Source organism: Molossus molossus, unplaced genomic scaffold (genome assembly GCF_014108415.1).
Source record: "Molossus molossus isolate mMolMol1 unplaced genomic scaffold, mMolMol1.p scaffold_m16_p_7, whole genome shotgun sequence".
Taxonomy (NCBI): Eukaryota; Metazoa; Chordata; class Mammalia; order Chiroptera; family Molossidae; genus Molossus; species Molossus molossus.
The window spans coordinates 102,848,986-102,867,358 of NW_023425401.1; the positions used below are offsets into that span (position 1 = coordinate 102,848,986).

The 18,373-nt window shown below is 45.8% G+C and overlaps 1 protein-coding gene across 4 annotated transcripts in view; it reads left to right on the plus strand.

Moving 5' to 3' along the window:
- Positions 1 to 18,373, plus strand: part of AGK (acylglycerol kinase) — an 84,825-nt gene that overhangs the window by 51,106 nt on the left and 15,346 nt on the right. For all 4 annotated transcript variants that reach the window (XM_036247329.1, XM_036247330.1, XM_036247331.1 and 1 more), the window contains exons 6-10: positions 50 to 142; positions 3,447 to 3,479; positions 4,615 to 4,709; positions 12,211 to 12,280; positions 15,724 to 15,803. In XM_036247329.1, the coding sequence (XP_036103222.1) occupies positions 50 to 142; positions 3,447 to 3,479; positions 4,615 to 4,709; positions 12,211 to 12,280; positions 15,724 to 15,803 (371 nt within the window). The remainder of the gene's footprint in view (positions 1 to 49; positions 143 to 3,446; positions 3,480 to 4,614; positions 4,710 to 12,210; positions 12,281 to 15,723; positions 15,804 to 18,373) is intronic.

Below are 18,373 nucleotides of genomic sequence, written 5' to 3' on the forward strand. Positions count from 1 at the left end.
CAGTGGCCCCAGGACGATCAGTTCACCAGAGGCTTCCTTTGTGTTGCAGACGGACTATGAGGGCCAAGCCAAGAAACTGCTGGAGCTGCTGGAGAACACGGACGTGATCATCGTGGCCGGCGGAGACGGGACTCTGCAGGAGGTATGGGGAGACAGGTTGATCTGAGAGCAGTGGTGTGACGTGCTTATAATGTGAGGAAATCATCTCTTTGGAATCCATGTTTTAGGATTGTTTCTGAAACAAGTACAAATTTTTCACACTTTTTTTTTTAGTCTGCTAAAATTGAATAAAACATGAAACAAAATGGTGGTGGGTATGAGCTTTTTATATTTTGAACACTGTTTGTTATGGGAATCATAGTTTCAATGATGAGGAATATTTCTGATAAAGTAAACAATTAAAGATTCCCTTAAAAAAGGTATCGGGCGCTGGCCGGTTTGCTCAGTGGTTAGAGCCCGGGTTCAGTTCCTGCTGAGGGCGCGCACCTCAGTTGCAGTTTGTCCCCGGCCCCGGTTGGGGTCCTGTGGGTGGCAACCAGTTGATGTGTCTCTCTCACGTTGATGTTTTTCTCTCTCTCTTCCTCCTTTTCTCCCTCTTGCTCTATCTGAAGATAAATGCAAAAAAGTCCTCAGGTGAGGATACAAAAGAAACAAAAAGGCATCGGTCCATTCTCAGTTCATTCCCATCACGATGGTCCCCTGACCGCACACTGAGAGGCAGAGGCCTCCCGTTCAGAGGGGCGCATCGCCTTCACTCTGCGGTTCCACACCCTGGTGCGTACTGAGGTCCAGTGAGGACGGGAGGCGTGCACCCCGAAGTGCTCTTCCCAGCAGTGGACTAGAACCTGCACTGGGTATCAGACACCGCAGGGCCCATGCGGGCAGCCCTGCCACTCGGTCCTTCCCAGGAGTGGGCTAGAACCTGCACTGGGTATCGGACACCGCAGGGCCCACGCGGGCAGCCCTGCCACTCGGTCCTTCCCAGGAGTGGACTAGAACCTGCACTGGGTATCAGACACCGCAGGGCCCACGCGGGCAGCCCTGCCACTCGGTCCTTCCCAGGAGTGGACTAGAACCTGCACTGGGTATCGGACACCGCAAGACCCATGCGGGCAGCCCTGCCTCTCGGTCCTTCCCAGCAGTGGACTAGAACCTGCACTGGGTATCGGACACCGCAGGGCCCATGCGGGCAGCCCTGCCACTCGGTCCTTCCCAGCAGTGGACTAGAACCTGCACTGGGTATCGGACACCGCAGGGCCCATGCGGGCAGCCCTGCCACTCGGTCCTTCCCAGCAGTGGACTAGAACCTGCACTGGGTATCGGACACCGCAGGGCCCATGCGGGCAGCCCTGCCTCTCGGTCCTTCCCAGCAGTGGGCTAGAACCTGCACTGGGTATCGGACACCGCAGGGCCCATGCGGGCAGCCCTGCCTCTCGGTCCTTCCCAGCAGTGGGCTAGAACCTGCACTGGGTATCGGACACCACAGGGCCCATGCGGGCAGCCCTGCCTCTCGGTCCTTCCCAGCAGTGGACTAGAACCTGCACTGGGTATCGGACACCGCAGGGCCCATGCGGGCAGCCCTGCCTCTCGGTCCTTCCCAGCAGTGGGCTAGAACCTGCACTGGGTATCGGACACCACAGGGCCCATGCGGGCAGCCCTGCCTCTCGGTCCTTCCCAGCAGTGGACTAGAACCTGCACTGGGTATCGGACACCGCAGGGCCCATGCGGGCAGCCCTGCCACTCGGTCCTTCCCAGCAGTGGCTAGAACCTGCACTGGGTATCGGACACCACAGGGCCCATGCGGGCAGCCCTGCCTCTCGGTCCTTCCCAGCAGTGGACTAGAACCTGCACTGGGTATCGGACACCACAGGGCCCATGCGGGCAGCCCTGCCTCTCGGTCCTTCCCAGCAGTGGGCTAGAACCTGCACTGGGTATCGGACACCACAGGGCCCATGCGGGCAGCCCTGCCTCTCGGTCCTTCCCAGCAGTGGGACTAGAACCTGCACTGGGTATCGGACACCACAGGGCCCATGCGGGCAGCCCTGCCTCTCGGTCCTTCCCAGCAGTGGGCTAGAACCTGCACTGGGTATCGGACACCCCAGGGCCCATGCGGGCAGCCCTGCCTCTCGGTCCTTCCCAGCAGTGGACTAGAACCTGCACTGGGTATCGGACACCCCAGGGCCCATGCGGGCAGCCCTGCCACTCGGTCCTTCCATCCTGTGTCCAGTCCACCGCCTTCCCCCATTGGTGCTTTCATCCCTGTTCAGGAAGCAGGAGACCACCCTGTGTTTGACTCAGCAGTTCTGTGAGCCTTAATAGCTTCTTTTATAAAAGATGGTGCAGATGATCTTGTGATTGTTTTTATGAGGTTTTTTTTTTAATCCTCACTCGGGGACACTTTTTGCATTTCTCTTCAGATAGAGCTGGAGGGAGAGAGGGAGGAAGAGAGAGAGAGAAACATTGATGTGAGAGAGACACATCAAGTGGTTGCCACCCACACGGCCCCAATTGGGGTCAGGGACAAACTGCAATCGAGGTACGTGCCCTTAGTGGGAAAGGAACCCAGGACTCTCTGGTCCCAGGGCCGACCAAACCGGCCAGGGCTGTGTTTACAGGTTTTTAATGAAGTGTGAATACTGATAGCCTGCCAACAAAGAAGGAAGTAGACCTGCTGATGGCCGGTTTAACCCTGAAATGCAGGGAGGCCAGAGGTGAAGGGAGCCCTGGGCATCAGCCTGTACTTTACAAAACATTCCTAAGAAAGATACCAAATCCTGTATCTGGGATCATCCAGTCATAAAATTGTGCCCCAATGAAAAAGGAATCAGAGGGAAATGTACCAAAATATAGACACTGATTAGTGATGGTTCTTCTGCATGATGGGTTTACGAGGAAGTATATTTTTACTTTGGGTATTTTTCAGTTTTTACAAGACATACATACATACTATATTTTGAAATATCCTTTCAACAATAAAATAAATTAAAAAATAAATTATGTAGACATTCAAATAAAAAATATGTTTTCATAGGGAGAATACTCTCCTCTTTGTCTTGACCGTTATCAGTAAGAAACATTTTGGAGAGCAGTCTTCTCTGAGTGGGTTTTTTCCTACACATGTGCTTCATTGTAGCAGACGAGGGTCTTCTGTACAATTACTTTGAGCAGCACATCTGTACCCGTCCTCTAGAACTTAAACTATAGTTTTGCTAATGTGGAGATTTTATCATTATTTTATCTAATCTTGTCCTATGGGCCTTTGGTCAACAGTAACAGTTATTTAGCTCTGATCCTACTGGGGAATACTGTGTTTCAAGAGCCAATTCAGCTTTTGATGTAGTTTCTAGGAAGAAACCAAGAACAAGTTTGTGGCCCGTGAAAACTGAATCCAGTTCTTTTATGATGAAGGAAATACATGTTCATGACTTTTTTTTTAACATTTGCAGGTTATTACTGGAGTTCTTCGAAGAGCAGATGAGGTGAGCTTTTAAGAAGAATCACTGCATTTTAGCTTTTATGTTCCTGTTCTTTTTATGTCTCTCGACTTCCTTTTACCTTTTTCCCCATTTTATATTGTAAGTCAGCACAAGCTGTGTGTCCTTGGGTGTTAGAAAGACGCAGGCTGCCGGGGTCCTCGGGCACTATCAGCCCCGGCGGACTTTCTGCTTCGGGAACACAGAGCTTCCTTTCGCCAGGAGGTGTCCAAAATACACGGTTTTTTTTTTAGACAATCTTTTTTTAAAGGATTTCTTTGTAAGTAAATTGCGATATAGATATTTCATGGTGAAATCGGAAAAATAGTAAGTAAAACAGGCAGGTTGCCAAAGTATGTTATGCATTTCTGCAGAGTGTTAAAATGTAGCAAACACGCCCTGTTAATGGAGTGGAGAGTGCTGGGGGAGGGGCGCATCGGGCCCGGGATCACAGCGTCCTCTGGGAGCCGAGGGGGAGGGGAGCATGGGCACCTACCTCAGCGTATCTGTATCATTTCTTTTCTTAAGACATCTGAAGCAAATATGGACAAGTGTAATATTTGTAAATCTGCGTCATGGATGTATGAGTGTTTGTGACATTTTTTAAAACATTTTTCTACAGTAGTTTAAAATATTTAGCAAATGACAAGAAAGAAGACCCTCGCCCATCCATTGGGTAATAATAGATTGTTCTGGAAACAGTCTTTAGGAACCTTTAGCTACTCAAAACCCGCGTATTCTCTTCACTTCCGTTATACTTGAGATGGTTTACAAAGCATGTTCGTCTCGTCAGCTACTGTACGTGTTAGATATTTTTAGTTGAGTTTTATCTGCAACTTTTTCAAATAGTGTGACAACATAATACAGCCTCTGTCACAATTGTGCATTCGTCTAATATCTTGTAGACCCTCCTTGAACCAAAATGTATCTTTCAAATGCAAAGTCATGTTGTTTCCATGGACTGCCTCCTTGTAGGAACTGCTCACTAAGTATTGCCTGGTTGCTGGTCCCGGGGTGGGAAGGGAGGCAGGGTGGTGGGCCGGGGTCACTTCCAGTTACTTGTCATAGTAGACATGTCTGTGCCTCTCTGTTCAGCCTGGTTTTCTGACCATAACAAAAAAACTGTCCTCTTTCTCCCCAGGCTACCTTCAGTAAGATTCCCATCGGATTCATCCCCCTGGGACAGACCAGTAGTTTGAGTCAGACCCTCTTTGCCGACAGTGGAAACAAAGTCCAGTAGGTTGTCAATGTGGGATGGTGGCATCTGTGGCTGAGTGGGCCTGGGAATGGCAGATTCACACGTGGGACCTGAAACCTCAATCACTGAGAGGACCTAGATCGGAGACTGACCTTTCAGCTCACTGGGAAGTTTCCCTGTGGCTTGTGGGGCTCTGGTGATCGAACATGCAGTCTCCAGGGCAGGCACGGAGGTGGACACTCACGTCCTCTGTCAATTATAAAGATGGCCCCCCTGATTCAAACTGTTTTCATGCTTTCATGTTGTGAGATTCTCTAGTGAAAACAGATTTGCACTAATCATTTGTTTGCTTTAAATATACACAATGACAAATCGATGACAAATAGCAAGTCCCTTGTGCAAATGGATCCAGTAGCCTTGGCTTCATTATCTTGATAACATAAGTAGCTGAAACCACGACACAGAGTCCCATCCTTCAGGGAATGCCTAAGTGGGAGGCATGGACAGGCAGCCGGGGAGCAGTGGGGTCCGGGTGTCTAAATTACATCGCTGTGAGTCTGACGGTGTCCTCCGGAGTTGGCAAATTGTTGTTATTGTTCGTTTCTCTCCAAAGCAGTATGTAAACAAGGCTCTCATCTCCAAGTAGATGGGAATATTGAATCTGAGTCTTGAATTTGACAGTGGTTAATAATGTAATCTCAGCAGATCGGCTCCAGACTCCCATCGCCAGCTGCCCTATCGTTAAAGTGAAACCTGTGACACCTGGGGGGAGGGCAACAGGTAGATGTCGAATGACCTCATTAAAATCTTACGCTATTTTCTGCGGTTACCCTTTAGAATCAATAACAGTACTAATACTCAGGTGATTTTCTTCTGTCAATTTTTTCTTTGGGATTTTGATTAGGCTGGTTTTGTAGCTTTATTTTTGCTGTTGTATGAATCATCTCTTTTGACATATATATACATACACACACACATATATATACATACACACACACACAAACACACACACATATATACATACACACACACACACACACATATATATCTTTATAAAAGCCTGGGTCTGTATATGAAGCACTAGGCATAAACGTAGATGTATATCAGATTTTCATTGAAACATGGCTTGTATTTCATGCTTTAATCTCAAAGGGGTGGTAGCTCCTCACCCACCATCCTGAGCCCATTCCAGTTTGCCATCCTTTTTATTCCCGGTTTAGAGTGTCTGAGAGGCGGTAGACCTGGCAGTGAATTACTGAGTTTTGCTTATCCAGGATAAGTCCTGTCTGGTTTGAGTCTTGGTTACTAGAGAGCTAGTCTTTCCCTTTGTATCAATACTGATTATTTGAACTGCGGAGCCAACATTCCCAAATGTGCCAGGGATCAGAGGGAGAACATGTCCCTTGGAGAACTCCTTGCCTGTCCAAAAGCCAATGTGTGCTCTGCGTGACCACCCTCAAGGTCTTCATGCCTTCCGTTTTGGGGGAGCTGATTTCCCCCTGTAGTTAAGCTAATGCCGCTGCTTCTAGTTCTAATTTAAAGATTGAGAAAACTTAATTGAGAGTGTGCCCCAGGGCTCTTAGGTAATTAAGTCATTCTGCCCTGGGTTCAGAACTGTGCCCACCTCTGAACATGGCAGATGCCTGAGGCTACTGGAAAGAACAGGCTTTGCTCTTTGTACTGCTGTCAAGATTTGTTGTACCACAGTTAGTATGGAAGAAAAGGAATCTCAGGTTGGAATGCTGCAGGTGAATTAGCATAAAGAAATAAGTTGTGTGCCCGGTGCTGATCTGCCCAGAGCCTGCAGTTGTTGCTGGAGAAGGATACATGTAGGTTACATTGTAGCTGTCTTCTGCCAAGCAGTTTTGAAAAAAAAATTATTATAAGGTTTTTTTTTTTTTTAGTTGTAACATTTGTTTTTAAGGTCAATCTCTCAAACAAATATCCCAGGATCTCACATATATGTGGAGTCCAATGAACAAAATAGGACCAGAGGCATGTATGCATGGACCGGACGGCAGATCTCAGAGGGGCAAGGGGGTGGGGAGATGGGAGGAGATTAACCAAATAATTTATATGCATATATATGCATAGCCCAAGGACATGGATGGTGCTGTGGTGAAAGCCTGGGGTGGGGCGGGGCTGGGTGGAGGGGTGCTGTGGGGGGAGGATGCAGATATCTGTAGTAATGTCAACAGTAAAATATAAACTTAAAAAAATAAAAAAAGCTCTTCCTAACCTTCTCAATGTACTAACTACTACACAGAGTAAGTACAGTGCTTAGGGATCCTTTCTGCTATCTTCGTGTGCCTTGCTTTTTCCTAAACTGAATCTCATTTTCTAAACTGTTACCTACTTCACAGATAGTTTCTGTATTAGAAGGGAAAAAATGGGGTAAAGGCGTTTTGATAGAGAAATATGAGAAAGTAAAATAGGTTATTCCTTACGTTCCAGCTTGCTTAATAAGGAACCCAGAATTTAAGCATTTGCGTTAACGTGTATATTTTTGGGTTTTGAAGTATCTGAAGTTGTACCTAATTTTGTTGGCAACATCCATTCAATTCTTGACTTAGGTGTTTACATTTTAAGCCTGACCATGAAACCAGACACAAAATGAGTCTGAGGATGCCTGTCACTACTTGAGCCAAATTAAGCAGAGACAGGGTTGAATCATGTATGAGCGTTTATTCCAGCAATGTCGGCAGTATGGAGAGAGCAGCAGGTCATCCTGAAAATTCTGCTCTAACGTCTCCTATTAGTTGGCTGTTTATTTGGGGTTAACGAAGAAGGGCTACGTGCAAGGGGCAGGATAAGGGCCGCAGGATCTGTGGTCCATGTGTCTCCTTCTAGGATCTTGAAGTCCAATAACAAGGTAGTTCATTTTCTATGATGTTAAAAACAGCTCTGCCTGTTCCTGGAGCCGGAGAATGGTCAGCATTCCTGAGGCAAACTCCAGGAGGGGTCAGGGTCCAGGCACAACCAAGTCAAAGCATGTCCTGTCCTTGGTCTGTTCTGAAAAGGTATTTCTTTTCTGAGAAATGGACCCACCTGGGCTCCAAGGCATCTTATCTTTTTACAGCCCTGTTTTTCTTCTTGCAACACGTTTCAGTTTCCCAGGATCTGTAAGAAAACCTCTTACCTATAGTTAGTAAGGTGAATAATCAGTAAACAACTGATCTATTCCTGTTCCATGCCCTTTCCCCCATCAACCATACTGATGGGGGGGTCTGTAGGGCACAGATAATTAGATGTGGGCCTGCCCTTTGGGAATCCCTGGTTCTGCATTTGGTGTGTGCAGAGCAGCCTCACAAGGTGCAGAGAACACACCTTCGGAGTGAGGCCTGAAGCCAGATTTTGTTCTGCCACCTGCTTGCTCTGTTGTCTTGGGAATTTTATTTAATCTCTCTGAACCTCACTTTCCTCCCCCATTTTGTCAAATGTACAATAATAGTACTTATTTTAGAAGATTGTTTAAAAAAATGAAAATGACTAGTTAGGTAAATAAGTAATTATGCATAGCAAACTACCCAATACATTGAAGATTTTATGCGTATTATTGAAAATTAGGATGGAAAACAGTAAATAATAGGATGACTATGCAATTACTGAGTCTAGACTCTACAATTAAATTCTCTTGCAAACTGTTTCACCTAGAAAGTATTTAAAAAAAGAAAGAAGGAAAAGAAAGAACATTTTATAGGTGTTCTAGTCAGTTGCCATGGAAAGGTGACTTTCCTACCAAATTCTCATGATTAATCAGAGCTGTACAGAGCAGAATAAATTAGGAGGAGCCATACTGAGAGAGAAACTATTCTTTTTAAAAATGGAACCTAAAATAATTTATAAATAACTTATGTCTTACACCTGTACTTAAACTCTAGATACACTACATTTTTTACTTTAGTACTAATAATAATTACTCTATTTTAAATATATAATGAATAAAGGCAGTAGAATACCACCATTGCTAAATTTTTAGAAAAACATGAAATGCTTAGAGATAAGTCTGACAAAATAGGTATAAGATTTATATGATGAAAACTGCAAACATTGGAGAGGAGCTGAGACCGAGCTGAACGGAGAGAGATCTGTGTCCATGGGTTTCAAAGCTCCACATTTAGCTGTCGGTTCTCTGAATAGACCTACAAATTCTGCACAATCCCAATCAGAGTTCCCGAAGACTTTTTGTAGGAATTGGCAAGTTGAATCTAAACTTTATATGGCAAAATAGAGAGCTAGAATAGATAGAATAGCTTTGAAAAAGAATACAGAAGTTTGAGGACTTAACCCTGTCCGATTTCAAGACTGAGTCTAAAGCTCCAGTAACGAAGGCAGCATGGTGCTGGCAAAGGAGGAAACACAGAGCTCAGCAGCAGCAAGTGTCCAGAGTTAGGCCCAACATATGTGGAAATGTGATTTTTCAACAAAGGCCCCAAGGCAATTCAATGGAGAAAGGACAGTTTTGTTTTTCCAACAAAAGGTGCTGGAATAGACAACCTCATGTAAGAAAATGAACCATAATTCATACCTCATACTACACATACAAAGTAACATGAAATGGATCATGGACTATATGTAAAAGCTAAACATGTAAAAACTCTAGAGGAAAATCCTTGTGACCTTGGGTTAGGCATTGATTTCTTAGGACACAAAATGCAGAAACCATAAAAGAAAAAAAAAAAAAGATAATTTGGACCTCAGGTAAATTGAAAACATCTATTCTTTGAAAAGCACTGTTAAGAAAATGAAAAAGCAAGCCACAGATTGGGAGAAAATATTTGCAAGACATATTTGATAAAGGACCAGTATCCAGAATATACAAAGAGCACTCACAACCCAATGATAAGAAAACCAGCAGCCTAATAGAATGGCAAAATACTTGACCAGACTCATCAATGAACAGACAGGGATGGCAAATAAGCCTATGAAAAAAATATTCATTATTAGCTGTTACGGAAATGCAAATTAAATCCACTCTGACATGCTACTGTGCATCTATCAGAATGGCTTAACCAAACCAAACAAAAATCCGATGTTCTCACGCACTGACAAATATGTGGAGCAACTGAAACTCCAGTGCTGGTGGGAGTGCAGAATGGTGTGTATCACCACTGTGCAGAACAGTTTGATACTTTCTGACGGAATGCCACTTATGAGCAGCAATCACACACTTCTTGGTATTTACCCCAAAGACACGAAGACATGTCTATACAAAAACCTGTATGTGAATGCTCATAGTAGCTTTGTGTGTAACTGCCAAACCTGGGAGCAGTGCCAATGTCCGCCAGCTGGCTGTGGTGCGTCTGTATGATGGAATGGTACTCTGGGAAAGAAACAACCTGTCCATGAGTTGAACAACATGAATGAATCGCAGGCTCATGCTAAGAGTTTTAAAAAACTGAACTGGAAAAGATCCATAGTTTTAAATTCAATTTGTATGACATTTTGGAAAAAGCAAAACTATAGGTACAGAAAATATGGTCATTTCCAGGAGCTGATGGGTGGTGAGGCGGGTGTGTGTGCAGAGTGGCCACAGGGGCCATGAGGGCACCTTCTGGGATGTTGGAAGTGTTATGAACCTTGGCCCTGGTGATGGTTACGTGACTGAAGGCATTTGTCAAAATTGTAGAGTAGTATACCTAAAAGGAAGAAATTTACCGTGTATAAATTATATTTCAATAAATCTGACTTTTAACAAGTTAACGTATTAAACTAGTCCTTTTTTTTTGTTTGTTTGTTTGTTTGTTTTTAATCCTCACCTGAGGACATTTTTCCATTTTTCACTCAGACAAAGCGGGAAGGAGAGAGAGGAAGAGAGAGAAACATCGATGTGAAAGGGACACATCGAGTGGCTGCCACCCACACGACCCAACCAGGGCCAGGGACAAACTGCAGCCAAGGTACATGCCCTTAGCGGGAACCGAACCCGGGTCTCTGTGGACCACAGGCTGACGCTCTAACCGCTGAGCCAAACCGGCCAGGGCTAAACTAGTCCTTTGAAACTTAAACCTACTCGCATGATGAAGCATGAGGGAGGAGCTGTTAGCTTCTCCTGCACTTGGTTCGAAGGGACACGGCGCCTGGGGGCACTGTTTCTCCTCCTTTGCTCTAGTTATCAGTTGGCCCGTACCCACCGCTGCAAGTCATCCTTTTGGGACAGTCTGAATGTCAGTAAGGCCGTAATCTATTGAGCATATCAAATATTTTTCAATTCATTCATGAGTTTTATAAAGATACTAAGAAAAATAAAAATGAAAAATTCATTGATCACTTTTAGAGGATAATTGGGAATCAGCTGATTTTGAAGATTGGTAAAGTAAAAAACAACACAAGTATTTATGCTGATTTTCTTATTGACCCTATATTTCAGGGCACCGACACTGTTGATGAGGCAAAGTTTCTCTTTGTACACCAATTTAATTAGAGGGTAAATAGAATTAAAAGATCACCACTTTGCAACTCTGTTAATAAATTCAGCCAATGATTATTGTTTTCTGTCATCACAAAAAGAGGGACAACCAGATTTTATGTACTTGCTGATGGAAATACCCCCACCTATAGAGTATTTTTTGCCCAAAACTCAAAGCTGACTCTGATACAGATTTTCCATTTTCAGGAAGTCCAGGGAATGGAGACACATTTTAACACCATGGGGATGGAATCAGTAAAACCCAAACCCTCAGAAACTCAGGGAGACAGCCCGTTTCTTTAACAGCAGGGAAGAGAAAAGCACAGGGAGCTATAGGTTAGGAGAGACTTGAGACAGAAACTAACTGCAGTGCAGAGATCTTATTTGGACTTTAATTTGAATAAAGAAATGACACACACACACACACACACACAAAATCCCCCCTGAACTGTTTCTAAGCCTGGCTTAGTTTCGTGCCATGAACAGATGCTTAGAGTGCACACATTTTTACCTATAGATTTTCAACTGACTATCAGAATGTAAATGGGAACAGTATTGTGTCTTTAAACAAAAGAACCAGCAATTAAATTGAAGTACATCCTAGTAATCTTGAAAAATAAGAGGAGTATGTCTTGGGTTCTGGATTACATTTTTCTAAGATAACGCGAACGATCCCTGCCCTTTACTTGCCCTTGGGTGGTTGTTAGAGTAATACGGGGTATGGCTTTGTGAAGTGCTTGAATTTCTCAAAATGAATGAGACATGTTCTATTATTACTTCTTTAAGTAGTATCATATTTCCACTGATCAGGATCAGGCATATTGTGGAGACTCAATAACTAGTAAGTAAATAAATGATTGGTACCTTGTATAAACTTCTCTTTGCAAAGCCTTCGCTCTGATCTATATCAGAGCCTTCCGCTATATTTGTGTCAGTCGTTCTTTTATACTCCTTTGTTCCGTTTTCTCAGAGTATTTTGAAGGACTATGTCTTTGTTTCCTGAGCCAGTTATTAATACCATGGGCAGGGGAGGGAGAGGGAGAGGGAGAGGAGAGAGAAAGTGTGTGTGCGGTGGGGGGAGGTGTTGCTTATTTTCCACACATGACCATTTCCTTCTTGTTATCTTTTAGACATATTACTGATGCTGCACTTGCCATTGTGAAAGGGGAGACAGTCCCACTTGATGTCTTGCAGATCAAGGTACAGTCCTTTCTTGAGTGTGAAAATATGAACAAAGTAACACCCATGAAGAAAACAAGGTAGCAGTCCAGATGAGAAAATGAGATGCTTTCCTACTCCAAGCATAACTTCCCAGAGAAAAATTATTTTACCTGTTTATTCTAGTCACCACCAATAAATATGCTTATAATGCTCTTAAAAGTTGTTAAAAGTATACATAAAATTTACCATTATAACCGTTATTAAGTGTCCAGTTCAGCACTTTAAGTATATGATATTAGTTTTTGATTTATCAGTTTTAGACCTTATCTCTTAGCCTCTTTGTTATGCATGAAAATTGCTCTCTATCTCCTCCCAATATAGTTATGTCACTATTTTTAGTTCCTCTGTGGATTAACTTGGGACCTCAGTGTTTCTCTGCCTCATATGGCTGTTTTGAGCATTAAAAGAACTACTAGATATAAAGCACTAGGACAGGCCTGATTTCATCTTACCTGTCTGCGTGGTGGCCTCTGTCTCCCATGTTCTGCCAAAGGTGAAATCCTTCTCTTGTCCCATCTGTCCTTTGCAAGGGTTCATCTTTCCTTGGAATTCAGGTTACCTGGTTGTCTTATAACTGCAGCCCTCTGATAGGCATAAGAAGTATTGTGATTTTGTAGATTGTTCTCATTTTTAGGGTGGGAACACTGTTCTTCGTAACTTCCTACATCCTAGATGGGAGCAGAACTTCCCATTTTTCTCTTTTTTTTTATCCTCACCCGAGGACATTTTTTCCCCCCATTTTTTGTTCAGATAGAGTGGGAGGGAGAGAGAGAGAGAGAAACATCGATGTGAAAGGGACACATCGAGTGGTTGCCACCCACACGACCCAACCAGGGCCGGGGACAAACCGCAACCGACGTATGTGCCCTTAGCGGGAACCGAATCCAGGTCTCTGGACCGCAGGCCAAGGCTCTAACCGCTGAGCCAAACCGGCCAGGGCAGAACTTCCCATTTTTCTGTTGGGTTGTTTAACACTTTCTGATTGATTTGTAGAGGAACTCATGAATTGTTTATATATTTGCTGGCTCTGCAAATATATTGCTTAGAACCAGTGACACCCAGCAGCAACCAGCATACCTGGCACCCAGATTTTGGTGTCTAAGTCTGTTCTGTAAGATGCGTTACCAGGACCCGGAGGGCTGGCTTTCAGAGGCGGGGCCAGGACAGGGCAGAGAAGTGCTCAAAGCCTGAGGGGCAACACCGAGGCGTAGGGACCAGCCTGATGGAATCCTGCTGGGCTGTTTGGGGACAGTTGGAACATCAAAGAGAACAGTGCTAATGGAATATAATACATTAGGTAAAAATGGAGACTCCATGAGTCCACAGGGTATTACAGGAGAATTGCCAGTCAGTAAATGCAGAAGGAATGACAGAGGGAGAGAATTACTGCTTGATAATCACCAGAGAAATCGTTGATTCAGGCAGAGACCCTCAATGGCTGCTAAAACTATTAGATAAAAGGTAGAGATGGTGCAGTGGTTAGAGCGTTGGCCTGTGCTCCAGAGGGTTGCAAGTTCAATTCCTGGCCTTGGTCAGGGTGCGTACAGGAGGCAACCAATCAATGTATCTCTCACATTGATGTTTCTCTTTCTCCTCCTTCCCCCTCCCTTCCACTCTCTCTAAAAATCAATGGAAAAAATATCCGTGTGAGGATTAACAAACAATCAAAGGTTGTTGAGAAATAAATACCCACATAGTATCACAGATTACTTAATAATTTCAAAGGGGAAAATATGCCTTAATATAACTTCCATTCTGAAATGTTGCTGCTGGGTGTATAGCATTGACTGTAAGTGTACTCACAGTCGGCCAACCCATGAGCTTGCAGCCTCTTGTTCCTCATGCAGTGACATCGGGACCCTCCACCATGAGCGCATTGGTCATGATAAACATGATTTAAGCTGCACTTGAGTCTTTGGTATATAATTAAAGCTGAATTGTTCTCACAAAATGAAAGGACTGTGCTGAAATTCTAACCTAGCGAAGTTCCTACAGGTCGGCATCTGTGAAGATACTTTCAAATGTTATCACCCAAGAAGGTGAATCCAGATATATCATAATAACCAAGTGATTTATTGCTTCTTACATATATGTTAAAAGTAATACATTCCAGAGTAACTAGGAATTAACTGGAAATCCTTTTTTTAAATTTTATTTTATTGGTTTCAGAGAGAGAAGAAAGGAGAGGGAGGGGGGGAGAGAGAGACAGAGAGAGAGACAGAGACATCAACTGGTTGCCTCTCAGACGTGCCCTGACCTGAGATCAAACCCACAACCTGGTTATGTCCCGAATGGGAATCAAACTGGCAACCTTTTGGTGCTCAAGACGACACTCAAGCAACCAACTCAGCCGTACCAGCCAGGGATAACTGGAAATTCTTAAATGTCTCTTGTCTCCTTTATGTTTTCCTCTCAAATATGCTGATTTTATGAGTTGATGAAACTGGGTCAGATTAACCACAGGCTCTGAGTACAGCCCAGGAAGGAGCAATCTTTTAAAACCAACTCACAGAAGACAGCACAGCAGCCTCTGCTGTGGTTTCCGAGGCCCTGCTAAATGGGACTTGTCGTCTTGTGTGTCCTCGCTCCCGGAAATTGTTTCAGCAGTTGGGGGAGCGTTCCGTGTAGCTGAAGCCCACTACCACGTTCCTCTTCTTTCAAAGACGGAACCCATCCCAACTAAACATGCAACTGCGGAGTCTCCAGAGATAAAGAGACAGGTCCTTGGAGGCTCTCATTAGCTTTTTGCTCTGTTCAGTGTGCGTTCACATCTCCTTTGGACCTCCAACTCAACGAGGAAGGCAAGGTGTATATTATTAGTACCTTATTTGACAAAATTAAAAAAAAAAAGACCTCTGGTCATGTGACTGAATGTACTGGGGACAGAAATAGAATCTAGACTGTGTGGCTGACGGCCACTGCTGCCAGGTGGCATCCCCGTGGCGCTGTCCCGGGAGGGTTAGAGGGCGTTTTCCCGTGCGGACGTCTGTGGGGCATAGCACTTGACTTTAAGGCAACCAGAAAGGTCCATGGAATCCTCCTAGTTCTTCCTTTCAGGCGGACGCTCAGAGCCTGCCAACCCGAGACCGCCTGGGTGGAGGGGGCGGCGGGCGTTGGCCTCTCCTTTGCCCTCTCTCGTGCCGGCTGAGAGCTTGGCTTCCTGCGTGAAAGCCAGCTCTGGCGTTGCTATGTTCCCTGGCCAGCCAACTTAGGAGGGTAAATATATAAAAATCAGCTCCACTTAGACTATGGTTTACTCAGGTACTTTTACTGAACACTCAGAGTTGATTTCTGACTCTGTGAACATCCTTTTAGAATTTGGTTTGATGAAAACTGGCCGTGACCATTTGCTGGGTACTTACCAGTAGATAGTTCTAGGTTCTTGCCATCATTCATTGACATTAAATGTAATTTCCTTCCAGGGTGAAAAGGAACAACCCGTGTTCGCAGTGACCGGCCTGCGGTGGGGGTCCTTCCGAGACGCTGGCGTCAAAGTTAGCAAGTAAAGGATGACTGTGTGGATTGTGATGATTTTTCAGAAACTCTTCCTTCTGTCCCTGTCTTTGAGGTGTCAGTGTGCAGTGACCCTCTCGGAATAGATGTGGTGGGTGTGGAGGCTGCCTTATGTATGATTGAGAGGGACCAAGGCTTGCGTCTTGTGCAGAAAGGTGGGGGGGGGGGGGGTTCCAGTGTCCTCCACCCTAGCTTGGTGGTGAGGATATTTTTTCTAGATAGACTATTCCAGGCTCAAGCTGGACGAACGGGCACTGGACTGCCTGTCACCCTGCACCCTGCTTATCTGGTGCCACGGTCCCCGAGAGCTGCTGTGGAAGGCCGAGCGGACCGAGGCCCCACGCTGGCCCCGGGGATGGACCGGGGCAGCCCGGGGTGTCGGGAGGTGGAGGGACAGGCCTGCTGAGGCCAGGGCCGTCCCGGCTCTTCGGGGAGTGGACTTGTTTTCGGAGAATTCCTCGAGAAACTCAGCTGGGTGAGCAGTGGTCATGCTCTGTCTGGGCGGGGCTCCTGCAGGCCCAGGGCTCCTGAGGCTGGGCCGCTGTGTGAGGCTCACTCCACACCTGGTGGGTGTGGCTTTCGGCCATGTTTAAAAATCAGGCTTACAGTTTTTTATAGGTTAAATGAATTATGATCGATCTCACACACAGTTTTTTTTTTAAATTTAATTTTTCCTTATTGATATTAGAGAGGAAGAGAGAGAGAGAGATAGAAACATTGATGAGAGAGAACATCGACTGGCTGCCTCCTGCATGCCCCCTACTGGGGATCAGGCCCACAACTGGCATGTAACCTGACCAGGAATCGAACCAGCAACCTCTTGGTGCGTGGTTCACGCTCAACCGCTGAGCCACAGTGGCCGGGCGCACGCAGCTTTCATCTCGCACTTCATAGGCGTTCCCGCCACCATGTCTCTGCAGATTTCTCTCACTGGTCACTTCATTCCCACTAATGAAGTCCTGACGGGGGAATTCAATAGAGAGAAGTCACTGTATTGTTTTACACTCCACGTTATTTAATATTTCACATCTTTCTATTTGCAAGTCTGCTGGGATTATCTTGATTCCACAAGTTACCCTGTGCGTGATGTGCAATGTCAAATAATACCAGCAGCTCCCCGAGAGGAACTGCTCCGTTTTCCTGGACAGAGTCTGGTGAGGACGACTTGCTTTCTAAGATGTGCTGATCAACAGCTAAGCACCAGCACAGGTGGCCCCTCTGGGACTGCCCCTCACACTGGCCCCTGTTCTGATTGATCTGTGAACAAGGGACCTTAAAATTCGGGCTATCTCATACCTCCACGAGGACCATTCTGGAGAAGCGGGGTGTGTGTGTGAAGAAACTAGAGAGGCAGTGACTTTCTGGCCATCAGAAGGCGGCCCGCCTAGTGTCAACACTTGCCCTTGGTGGGAGGAAAGGAACTGTGGACATCCAGACATCAAGTGCCCGTGGGCGTGCCTGTCTGGCTACCTGGGAAGTGAAGCAGATCATCACATTAGCTGGAAAAAGATCAGATGATCCACCCGCCCGGGGTGGCTCAGTGGTTGAGCATCGACCCACGCACCAGGAGGTCGCAGGTTCGATTCCCGGTCAGGGCGCATGCCCAGGTTGTGGGCCAGATTCCCAGTGGGGGGCATGCAGGAGGCAGCCAATCAATGTTCTCTTTCATCAATGTTTCTCTCTCTCCCCCCCCCGCCTCTTCCTCCCTTCCTCTCTAAAATCAATAAAGAAAAAATATTTTAAAAAATCAGTGACAAGGTCTTCGTTAGTAGCCTCACAGTATTGAGCTGAAGAATAATGAGAATAGCTCCACAGTGCTCGCTGGGTGACATCTAGACTCCTCACTGGGCATCCGAGGCCCAGCTTGGCCCAGCACCACCCCTGCCTGCAGTTACGTGTCTGTACGAGCCTTGGCTCTGGCTGTCGCCTCGGTGCCCTCTGTGCCCTGGCCACTCCTCCTGCCTGGAGTGAGCCCTTTCCCTCCGTCATGTGTCTGAACCCAGTGCCGCCTCAGTCCACGCCGCCCGTGTGCTCGTGCCTCGTCGACGAGCGGCTGTTCCAGTGCTGCTGGGCCTCGACGATCTGTCCCTTCTCGGCTCTCCTCGCCAGCGAGGAGCGATCAGTTTATGTAGTCGTTCACTGTTTTCTGTTACCTTTTGAACCATATTTTCTTGAATTATAAGCCCTCAAAGGCAGGAATTATATACTCTCTTTTTCTTTGGTTTCCTCCATAAGTGCTAAATAAATGTGTATCGATCAGAATCAATAGGGAGCAGTTAAGATGGGCCAGTTGGTGACAGATACATTTGAAGAGCGCAATCTACTTTTTACCACTTTTCCAATTCCAAGTAGGCACCGTTGCCTCTTCCGCAGCTTTTATGTATTAAGCAATAGGAGTAGACCCTCTTCACCCCCAGATTTTCCCGTGGCCCTTTAAAACCGCACAGCAGCAGTGATGAGAAGTTACGCTGCTGCGCACATTCCACTGTGTGTGTGTGCGAGTGGGAAGGTGTGGCTTGGGTCACACGTTAGGTCACCAGCACTGCCTCTCCTCGTGGC